Source organism: Curcuma longa, chromosome 12, assembly GCF_044706935.1.
Source record: "Curcuma longa cultivar G26 ecotype Majalengka, Jawa Barat chromosome 12, ITB_CL_G26_1.1, whole genome shotgun sequence".
Taxonomy (NCBI): domain Eukaryota; kingdom Viridiplantae; phylum Streptophyta; class Magnoliopsida; order Zingiberales; family Zingiberaceae; genus Curcuma; species Curcuma longa.
Genome location: NC_133872.1, coordinates 8746037 through 8757769, shown reverse-complemented (window position 1 = coordinate 8757769; position 11733 = coordinate 8746037). Strand labels below are relative to the sequence as shown.

Genomic DNA, 11733 nt, shown 5'->3' with positions numbered 1-11733 from the left:
CGTACAGTATCGGCACCAATAGAAGCATCGAGCCGAGCCCTTCTATTTACTTCGGAACTCAAGATTTGAAAGGAGTCGACACCCCCCATGACAATGCTCTCGTCATCCGAGCTACTATTGCTAACTACGAGGTACCTCGGATATTTATTGATACAGGCAGCTCGGTCAATATCTTGTACAAGGATGCCTTTGACCGCATGCAAATTGACGGGGATGAACTACGACCCATGGTGACCTCCCTCTTCGGATTCTCGGGACATGAGATCCGTCCTCTGGGACAAATTTGACTCCCTCTGTCTTTGGGGGAGGAACCTCTTCGAAGAACTTGCAATGTACTTTTCATATGCTTACAACGTCATCTTGGGGAGACCGACCCTCAGTTCTTTTGGCGCAGCGGTATCCACTTTTCTCCAAAAACTGAAATTCTTCGTGCAAGATCGGGTCGGATCTGTTAGTGGAGACCAGAGTGTAGCCCGGAAATGCTATATAGATATGGTCCAAACTGACCTTCGAGCAGTAAGAAGGAAGCAGAATATCGACGTGAACTCGGTACAAGACACATCGCTCCCTCGGCCCAATCAGGAGAAGATACCAGCGCAAATAGTACCGGAGAAACCTGATCGAGTTACTCACATAGCAGTCGATCTGTCTCCCGAGCTACGAGAGCAGTTAATTGCCTGTTTAACACGGAATCATTACATCTTCGCTTGGTCGCCATCAGAGATCGTAGGTGTGGCCCCAACAGTGATAGAGCAAAAGCTCAACCTAATTCCTAGGGTCCGACCTGTCAGACAGAAGAGACGTCATTTCTCAGCTGACCAAGACAAGGTAATTAGGGAGGAATCAATTAGTTACTAAAAGCCGGGCAAATAAGAGAAGTGCAATTCCCGACCTAGTTTGCCAATGTGGTCCTGGTTCCCAAACCTGGGGTAAGTGGCGAGTTTGCATCGATTTTCGGGATCTCAATAAGGCATGCCCGAAAGATTGCTATCCTTTCCTTCGGATAGATCAATTGGTTGACTCCACCTCTGGATATGAACTCATCTGTATGCTGGATGCATATCAAGGTTACCATCAGATCCCATTAGCTCAGGAAGACCAAGATAAGGTCCGTTTTGTTATGGCTGACGGGACATCCTGTTACACAGTCATGCCCTTCGGACTAAAAAATGCTAGCGCCACCTATTAGCGGCTCATGGATAGGGTATTCAAGCAATAGCTCGGGCGTAATGTAGAGATATATGTAGACGACATTCTTATCAAGTATGTCCGAGCTGAGCAACTCACGGCGAAAATAGAAGAAACGTTCAACACCCTCCGACAATATAGTCTGAAATTGAACCCCAGCAAATGCCTATTTGGCGTTAAAAGTCGCTGTTTCCTGGGATACATAGTGACCAAACGAGGAATCGAAGCCAACCCAGCTAATGTCCAAGCTGTCCAGGACATGGTTCCCCACGGAACATAAAAGAGGTGCAGAGGTTGGTTGGGCGGATTACAGTCCTCTCCCACTTCATCTCTCATTCAGTAGGAAAGAGCTTATCTTTCTTCAAAATCCTGCGACGAGCTACTCAATTTTCATGGGATGAGAAGTGTGAACAGGCTTTTACCGACCTGAAGCGATATTTGGCTGACCTGCCCATCTTAGCCAAGCCCGACTCATATGAACCTTTGTGGGTCTACTTGTCAGCATCTGAGGAAGCCTTGGGCTCAGTCTTGGTTAAGCAAGAAACTCAGATACAGCGTCCGATATATTTTGCAAGTCATTTATTGAAAGATGCGAAAACTCGTTACACTTCCTTGAAAAAATTGACACTTACCCTCACTCTGATGGTCCGAAAGTTGCGTCCGTATTTCTTGACACACCCAATCATAGTGCTCACCAACAGCAGTTTAGGTCGAGTGTTACTCAATCCCAATGCCTCTGGGTGCCTCATCAAATGGGCCACCGAGTTAAGTGAATATGATATACAGTATCAGCCTCGAACGACCATTAAAGCTCAAGCTCTAGCGGATTTTCTGACTGAAGTAACAGGTGGAGAATCGTTAGAAACATGAAAAATCTATGTGGATGGGTCGGCCACCAAAAAAGGCAACGAAATAGGGGTCTTACTATGTTCCCCTCACGGAGAAACATTGCAGCTAGCCATAAAACTACAATTCCGAGCCATAATAATGAAGCTAAATATGAAGCTTTGCTTGTCGTCCTTCAGGCAGCTCAACATGTCGGCGCCACCCAAGTTATTATTCACTCAGATTCACAATTGGTGGATCAGCAAATTAAAAGCACATTTGAGATACACAGTGGTCGACAGAAGCGTTACGCTGAAGTAGTAGAGAAATTGAAAGCCTAATTCCAAGAAGTGACCCTTCAAAAAATACCTTGGGCAGATAACCAGAAGGTTGATCAGCTAGCTAAGCTAGTTAGTGGATTAACTACTTAGGAAACCACCGAGCTGATGGTACAAGAGCAATTGATTGCCCAAGTAGATCAAACTTCCCAAACTATCAAGCCAGAGGACAAGCAGACGCCCATCATTTCCTTCTTAAAACAAGGAATTCTACCAGAAAACCCGGAGCAAGCTCGAACTCTTAAGCGAAGAGCAGCTCGGTTCACTATGATCGGAGAAACATTGTATAAGCGAGCTTTCTCTCGCCTCCTGCTCAAATGTCTCAGATCCGAGAAAGCTGACTATGTCATGAGGGAGATACATCAAGGGTCGGATGTGGTGCAATGATAGAGTATTTAAGAGGATAAACAAAAGGATCAAAGTCCGTATCTGAATAGAGATGAATATTTTAAAAGATGACCTTTAAATGTATATAAGTTATGCTTTAGATTTATTTGATAAACAAAATAAAAGGGAAGACGATCTACCTCTAGGATTAGTTGGACGAAACTTGGATGAACAAATCAGAGACATTTAGAGAAGTAGAAGTCCTAGCAGATCAACAGGGAGTTGAACCAGACATTTGGCAAGATTAGTTGTGGAGATACTATGCAAAAATAATGAGACTTTCTGACACAAAAAGTGGTGAGGAGTGCATTGTCTGTGTGGGCCTCACTATGAAATCACATATAGTTTCTAATTAAATGTGGGCAATAGTTGTTGTCCAAAGCATAGAAAATATTTTGTAGACTAATTTTGTGGTGCAAGAAGTAACTTGATGAGTAAAGCGATCGAAAGAGGTCCAGGCAACCCGATGCAAATAAGTTCAACTAGACCAAGTCGTGAACTTCCAATCGACCAGAACAAGGTTTGAACGACCTTAGTGTCCAAGCGATCCGAGTGATTCTAGGCGACCCAAAGTTGAAATCCAACAATCTAGAGATACAGTCGAGGAATAAAAGTTGACCTTGATCTAGGCGCCCGGAAGGAGTCTAGGCTATTGGAAGTCACTGTGTCATCTAGATTCAAAGTCAAAGCAAATCTAATTAACACCAAATTAGCAAGGTCCTGGAGACCAGAAGGACTTCATGACGATCAGATAAGTGTCACATCAGTAGTCAATATACCTCTATAAAAGGAAGGTCGAGGATCCTAAATCCAACACAAAAAATTATGTTCCATATTCGTGATATTGTTGTTACATTGATCACAAGTGCTTTCCAAGTTCAATCGACAACTTTATTTGTCAAATCTCTATTTTCTTGTTGCCTAACATTGTTTTTCTATTACTTAATCTATTAACTTACGTACTTGTAAGAAGTTTCTTCACATTCAAAAGTTTTCTGGAAATGAGATCTTTTACAGGGAATTGAGAGTGATCCACCTGACAAATCATACGCCATGGACATAGGAACCTTGGAGGAAGCCGAACCACGTTAAATGTTTCAATTTATTTAATCAAATTTACTTAGTGTTTATTTCACTATAAATTTATTTGAGTTATTATTCTACAAATTCTGTGATTACTTAACTTTGTGTTCTTTACTGCTATCTCAAAAAATTATTAAACACTTTTCACCTCCACTAGCATGCTTATGACGTTAAAAATTGGTATCAAAGTAGGTTATGTTGATAGTATATTAGGGAATTTTATTAATGCATGTCTAAGGTGGATAATTGGAGAAATCTTACTTGGTATAATTAATTAATTGAAACTAATTGAATCTAACTCATCTTTCTCTAAACTATTTAGACCAAATTGGTATTAAGGTTTTTGGGTGTATCATTTTGGAATAACTTTGTTTACAAGATATGTGGCTACTTTAAGTAGAGCCCTTGAGTCTCGCCACTGTAAGTTAATATATAATCAAGAGTGTTGGACTAGAAAATATTACCACTTAAGCATAGCCTACTAACTAGAGTAAGATTGCCATCATAAAGTAGACCTGCCCAAGGGCCGGGTCATCCGAATAAGAGTGAGTATCCTAATCAACTAGACAATAACCATTAACATCTTTATCTTTATGTGTTAGTTAATTATTTAATAAATAATCAATAATTTTCTTTTGTTATATTATTATTCTTAATAGTTGGAAGAAGAGTGAGAGAGTAAATAATTTCTTTCAACTTTATATTATGTAATAATTTGTTTATACTAATGTAATTTAAAAGTTAGAGAGAGTGTGTAAAAGTAATTTTGATCCTTGGGCGAGAGGAGGTTTTTTTTTTTTAACGATTGAGATTATTTGACCATTATGTATCACTAGCTATACGATCAATTGAGTGTCTGTTATTCGCCAAACTCTATAAATAAGGAGCTCATTTCATTATTTCCACATTATCTTCTTACTCTCAATTCTGAAATCTCGATCACTTTCTACTGCAATTCTCTAATTATAATGAAAGGAGAAAATTCATCATCTTGATCTTGAAGGGGTAAGAAAATGGTCAATCCGAATCAAGATTATGATATTTAATTTATCGAGGATACGACCAAACAAGTTCTGACACCCAAGATATTAAGAAGTACCCGAGATATTAAGAAGTACGGATGATAATATTCTAAGATTTTAGATACTCCTTTAAAATCATAAGGAATACATATGCAACTTAAATAAGTACAACCCTTCTTTATATTTATAAATTTATAATTTTTAAAAAATAAAAATTTTGAATCATGCATGATAAATGGTAACTAAACTATGAACCGAACTGTGAATCATAACGATCTTAGATGGTTAAGGTTAAGGGTCGATCTGGCAAGAACCGTTGAACCATTAGTTTCGAACCGTCGAATTATCATTTCTCACCATGATCAGATCTAGCCTCACAAAAAGAGTATTTGCTCGCCCACAACGTCCTCGCTAGTCCATCCCAACTAAGGTAAGATGGATGGGTGGGTGACTTTGTACCAAAGTGTAGGGATTTACGCCCCGTCAGCATTCTTACTCCTTATATAAGTATTGTAAGTACCGATCTATCTCTACAATTTTTTTGAAAGGTGGAATCCATCATCCCAGTGGCTTTACATAGTCGGTCTCATGACTATACCACAGCCCCCCCTCATCTTTTTGATGAGGAGGTAAATCGAAAAGTTGCAATTGACTACGACGGAGGAAAGTATTTTCTCAACTTCGTCAAAATTCGATCTTTGCCCACTTCAACAAATCTGCTCCATTATAACCAATTCAACTATGCTCTGGGGCTATCATCTATCAACCCTTTTCAATTCCCATCAACCCTAGCAACCCATCGATTTATAGCAAACGTAAATTTAAAAGGTATAATTGACTACCACGAAGGAGGAGACTCCATTTAAATTTATCACCCATCAACCCAATTTATAGCAAACGTACGATAGAATCCATTTAAATTTATCACCCATCAACACAATCATATTTACAGCAGCAAACGTAGATATAATCCCATATGATTCATATGGACACACTGTTTGGAATTCCTCTTCCGGTTATGCCCTTCTCCGCCCCCAAATTTGAAGTATCAGGAAACAACAGCGTGTACGGCACCCGAGCCGGTCCGAACCGGTTCTTCAACCTCCGCTGCCCGTTCCGCTCCTCGATCGTCTTCTCCACCTCCCGGAGCCTCTCCCCGAACCGCTCGAACATCCGAAGCACCTCGCCGTCTTCCGTCCACCCCTCCATCCGCTGGCCCAGGTACACCTCATCGGCTGTGTGACCGGAGAGCACCTCCATGAGCGCTATTCCCAGCGTGGTCGTGAAACGGTCCGGAATCATCTGCAGGAAGTACCTGTCCGGGTCGCGCAGAAACTCGGCGAACTCCGGCGTTCCCTCCTCCGGGATGAACTTGTAGCACCGCGTGGGGCGGTTGGGCGGGTACCCGGCGTATCCGAACTGCCCGAAGTTGACGGCGGCGTGGAGCGCGGAGGCGATCCAGATGAGCGTGGTGATGGCCCTGGCGAGGTTGGCGACGGAGTCGAGAGGGAACCAGCATTCCGCGTCGTCGCGCTTGTCGCCGTGGCCGACCTCGCGCACCTCGCGCCAACACGCCTGGAGCTCGACGTCGGAGACGACGGCGGCATCAGAGCGATAGAAGTAGGCGCAGTAGTCGGTGACCCATGTCTCGATCGCCGCCCAAACGTCGAGGCCGTCGGCCGCGTACGGATAGTCATCGAAGCGCAGTCGGACGCCGGACTGAGCGCCGTCGTCTTCCACTGCCATGTTCCTTTTCAGAAGGTCCGCAGGCAGGGCTTGGTCGCGGAATCTCCAGGACTTGTAGACGGCGGAGGAAAGCTCCATGGCGTACTTGCCGAGGAACATGGTCCTCTCCAGTATGCCGCCGGCGTTCAAGAGGATGCTCCGAGCGAGGGAATTGATGTGCATGGTGTCCTTGAAATGAGGATCCAGCAATTTATAGATCGGGTGCATGACGCTCAGCTGCCTTCTGGCGGCGATGATGAAGGGCTCGACCGCGGCGTGCGTGTGCAGCCAGTGACTGATCAGTTGATGGTGGCCGGAGTCGTTGACGGCGACGTGGGTCTTCGCGAGTTGCCACAGGGCGGCCTCTGTTCCCTCTCTCGCCGGCAAGAACACTCTGTTGATCTCCTCCTCGCCTCCCCCCGGCAAGCTCAGTTCGATGGCGACGGGCTTGAGGGTTTGATCATGTCGAAGGAAAAGGAGAGTGCGAGAAGCGTATGCGCACACGCCTTGCTCGTTGATGCGCCTCAGGTAGGGCATCAGATACTCGTGATGATCCACCATGAACATCCTGCCTGTCGTCGTCGCCTTCCACCCAATGAATTTGTCAGTAAAAGAGATAGTAATTATAATGAAATTGATCATTTCTTTCAGATGAAAATGATATTCTGCCCGCCTGTTCCTGCGCGCCGTGCGTGATGCATCTGACCGTTCAAAATTGGAAATGTGCAGTGCTCCGCCCCCGACCCCTCGCCGCTGCCGTAGCCCTCGCCGTGTCGTCCGGCCGCCGGACCGAACCCGATCGGCACCACTCACCGGTGCGTCGACCAGCGTCGGATTCTGGTCGGATTGTGGCCGGAATCCGACACAATTTGGCCGGAATCACACTGGCAGTGGCCGCACCGGATTCCGATCAAATCGCGGCCGATTTCCAGCCAAATTGCGTCTCCGACCGAGGAAGGACCGTCGTCGCGCACGGCGGTCCTTCCTCGGTCGGTCTCCGGCCACGATTTGGCCAGAAACTGACCGCAATTTGGCAGCCAGTGGTCGCGCGCTAGATTCGGCGATTTTCGGCCAAATTTGTCGGATTCGGCCGTTTCCAGCCGAATTCGCCGGATTCCGGCCGGAATCCGACACGCCACGCCTACGAGTGGCGCGTCGATCGGGCCCGATCCGGCGGTCAGCAGTGGCCAGACAACATGGCGAGGGCGGCCAGAAGCGGTGGGAGTTAGCTGTGTCGCACACGGTTTATCACCGTGCCGCATCTGACCGTCTGTGCGCGACGCCAAATCCACTGTTTATCACCGTGCGCATCTGACCGTCCAAAACGGGGGAATGTACAATGCTCTGCCCCCGACCCCCCCCCCCCACCCGCGGCTGCCGCATCCCTCGCCGCGCCGTCCAATCGCCAGATCGGACCCAATGCGCCACGCTGTGTCGCATCGGCGCAATTTGGTCGGAATCACACCCGGCAGTGGCCACGCCGGATTAAATCGCGCTCGGAGACCGACCAAGGAAGGACCGTCGTTGCGCACAACGGTCTCCTCGGTCGGTCTCCGGCCATGATTTGGCTGGAAACCGACCGCGATTTGGCAGCCAGTGGTCGCGCGCTGGATTCGGCGGTTTCCGATCGAATTCGTCGGATTCCGGCCACAATCCGGCCGGAATCCGACGCCGGCCAACGCGCCGACGAGTGGCGCGTCGATCGAGCCTTATCCGGCGGCCGGTGGTGCCGGATGGCACAACGAGGGCGGCCGGAAGCGGGGGGTCAGTTGTGTCGCGCACGGTATCGCGCAAGCTGTGTCGCGCAGAATATCAGGACTCTTCTTTCAGATACATACTTCTGTAATGCTCAAGCCTTCAAGATTCTTTTCGACTTGGGCAGCAGTGATCGAACTCCTCCCTCCTCTTCCCTCGATCGGAAAAGTCTGCATTTATCATCAATGAAGAAGCTAGGCATCAGGGTTTATATATCTACTACGTTGTTGATTCTGAGAATCACATTTCAACCTCTAAGCATCTGATGACAGCAGGGTTCAGTCCGGCGAGCATTTCCCTGGCGAATTCCTCGTCGCTCCTCCACGCATGTTCATCCGCTACAAAACACACACACACAATGATGATCCAAGCAACGAGTGAAGTGATCGTATCGATGGAAGTTAATCCTCATCTCACCGGCGACGACTTGTGGAATTGGGAACTTGAACGGGTTCTCTTTCATCACTCGATCGATTTCATCGTGCAGCTCTTCCGGCACCAGCGCCTTGAGCCTGCCCGTCACCATGCTCTTCGCCGCCGCCGGTTTCCTATGCCCACTGTAAAGGTCCTCGGACATCTGCTCGAACGACTCGAAGTTCTTGATGGCGCCCTCGAACAGCGACTTCACTTCCGGCACGACGAAGTGCACCACCGCTCGGATGGAGTTGGATATGAACTCCGACAGCTTCGCGGGGCTGAACCGATCGTCCGGCGGAACGTAGAAGTCCAGGTTGATGATCTTGCTGCGACTCTCGCTCATCCGATCTTGGTTCAGAGGTCGCCCTGTTCTACATCTGCGAGGATAAGGGTAAGAGTTCGATCCTCCCAAGATGGGCCTTTCTCCCAGATCGTTGTACTGATCGTAGTCGTAAATGCGCTCCCATTTCTCCCTCTGCCCTCTTCCGTTTCCTCTCAGGTTCCTCAGCTCTTCTTCTCGGAGACTCTGCAGTGCTGCTGGTGTTTGGCTCGGCAAGTAGCTCTGTAAATCAATCGATATTAGAAAGAGGCATGCAACTCGAAGAAGAAGAAGAAGAAGACGATGATCGATCGAGCTCACGGTGTTGGAGAAGAACAGACGATCTGCGTTGGTCTTCGACATGGGGAACACCCATGAATTGCACTCGAAGCGGACAGAGCGGTTATGGGGCAGGTCCAAGGTGAGAGACTGGAGGAAGAACTCCTGGTGCCGCCCCGAATGTTTGACCGCCATGGCTCCAGGAGTCCCGAAGCCTTCCTCCAGGTACATCACAACCTCGAAAGTGGTCGTGTCGTTGGCTCCGTGCTTCGTCTTCTTCCAGCTTCGAAGGCTTGCCTCCCCGCTTAGCTTGCCAAAGCCCGTGACTATGGTAGAGATCACAAGGAAGGGATCGGAATTCTGATATGAAAGCAAAGAACCAAGTAGAACTCAATTTCTTAATTTACCCGGATCAAGATGAGTGGCGCTGTAAAGCCTGATGCTGATGGATTTGCTCAGGCTCGATCGCCGGGGAGTCCGGTAAACGACGAGCTTTCCTGTAGCAGCGAGCTCCGAACCACGACGATCGCCGAAAAGCTGAAGACGACCGGAGATCTTCTGCCGCAACTTGGCGAAGCATTCTTGCATTTTTGGAGTGGTCAGTTTTGTTGCGGCTGGGTACGTAGCTCAAAGTGCAGTAAGATTATAAGGAGAAATCAAGGAATTGATTGTGGATGAAGGAAGATTAAAGATTTGAAAGTATATAATTCTCTTGGAGAATGAAAGGAGGAAGGAGAAAGGAGGAGGGTTTATGTGCCACTTGCTTTTAACTTTGCATCAGATACTCACTTGGTTGTAGTAGAGGAATAAAAAGAGTGCTGCTGCTGAGAAGCAAGGCACCACTTTGTGTTCCAATTTTTTTTATGTTTCTTTATATCTGCGTCCTCTTCAGCAAAAAGTGGAATTGTTATCCTAGCGACTTCACACGGTTGGTTCCACGACTATCTATGAGGAGGTAAATCAGAAAACTACAATTATCCACGACGAAGGAGGGCATTGCCTCTTGACCTTCGCCGAGATTCGACCCTTGCCCACTTTCAGCAACTCTGCTCCGTCATAACTAACTCCACTATGCACTGTGGCGTCCTCAGATTATATGAAGGGAGGTAAATCACGGAGTTAGTTTATAGTCGATCGCTAAGTGCACCAGGAATTAATCCTTTGCCCCATTGTAGCAAGTCTGTCATCCTTTAGTCAACTGGACACCCCCGTGAGGACAATTGAAGTCCATTGTTGGAAATTATCAATATTCATCTAATAGATCATGCTTTCGTCGGTCGTCTAGAAGCTACTCTAGTTGCCTAGACGTCGAGGTTACCACACTCCTCGCTTCGGTCACTTGGAAGCTCTCGACTCCATCAATCGAGACTTATCCCAATCAATCGCTTGGAACTATCAAATAGCTCCCTACAACATAGAGTAAATGAGAAATAGTAGTAGTATTGTAAGTATCTTACTTTTGTTAAATGTTTAACTTTCAACTGACCCATCTAGACTTATTGTCAAGACCTCAACTCCCAACCGATTTTCTTATACTCCAACCACCTAGTTCTCAACTAGGCTTGTCTTGCCTAGTTTCTAATCAGGCCTTTCTTATTTGGTTCTCAACCAAGTTTTTCACTATTTAGTCCCACTAGATCTTTTTGCTGTCTGATTCTCAATTAGGTCTTCTATCATCTAGTTCCATAGGTTTTTCTAGTGTTTGATTTCAAATTAGGACTTTGTCTCCTTTTAAGTTATCTGCACCTGCACACTTGACAATTTCGACAAATCTAACTTTAAAATTAACCACATATTAAAATATAAATTTGATGTATTATCCACCGGCTTAACATTTAAGCACTTATGATTGATTGATAAATGCATCCTAACATATAATAATCTACTATTCAAAATGTGAGTACTTTGAATTTTTCAAAGCTTAAATTCTTGAAAGAAGAAAGAGACTAGAGAAATATACTTTCAGTATTATTTTCTATTTTTTATCGTTTAAAAAAACAAAGAAGAAGAGGACAGTAATTAAAGTGTTAAAAATTATTAATTGAATTAATTTTTTTCTTTTAAGTTAAATAATTAATATTTTAATTAATTAATGTTTCTGATTTTTTGCAAGACAAATTTTAAAAATTAATCTTAATTTCTTTTTTTTTTTAATGATTCTACATACAGAATTGACATCCACATATCAAGTTAGTGTCTATTCACAAAATAACTAACTGTCTTTATTTCATTTATTAGTCCAACAAATTCACATGGCAACACCCTAAATTTGTTAGATCTCCCTATCGATGTGAACGGCTCTTTAAAATCTGATGGATACGCGATTAAATACGATCATCTTAGGCGTGTGACTTTAATAGATGTTATCTATTCTCTTAATAGGTATTTTGAGATG

General features: G+C 45.4%; 1 protein-coding gene across 1 annotated transcript; it reads right to left on the bottom strand.

Moving 5' to 3' along the window:
• Positions 1–5812: 5812 nt before the first annotated feature.
• Positions 5813–10077, bottom strand: LOC141843124 (putative linoleate 9S-lipoxygenase 5). Its single transcript, XM_074731157.1, has 6 exons — positions 9746–10077; positions 9381–9664; positions 8741–9302; positions 8576–8661; positions 8407–8493; positions 5813–7153 (listed from the first exon to the last, which is right to left on the bottom strand). Exons 1-6 carry the CDS (start codon positions 9924–9926, stop codon positions 5825–5827), a joined length of 2529 nt encoding a protein of 842 aa, XP_074587258.1. The 5' UTR covers positions 9927–10077; the 3' UTR covers positions 5813–5824.
• Positions 10078–11733: the final 1656 nt, after the last annotated feature.

Excerpts from the sequence above, each read along its gene's own strand:
- LOC141843124 (XM_074731157.1), bottom strand. The coding sequence starts at position 9,926 with ATGCAAGAATGCTTCGCCAAGTTGCGGCAGAAGATCTCCGGTCGTCTT. Across the intron at positions 9,303-9,380 it reads GTCTGTTCTTCTCCAACACC|AGCTACTTGCCGAGCCAAAC; the intron begins GTGAGCTCGATC and ends ATTGATTTACAG. Across the intron at positions 8,494-8,575 it reads CTGTCATCAGATGCTTAGAG|ACTTTTCCGATCGAGGGAAG; the intron begins GTTGAAATGTGA and ends TGATAAATGCAG.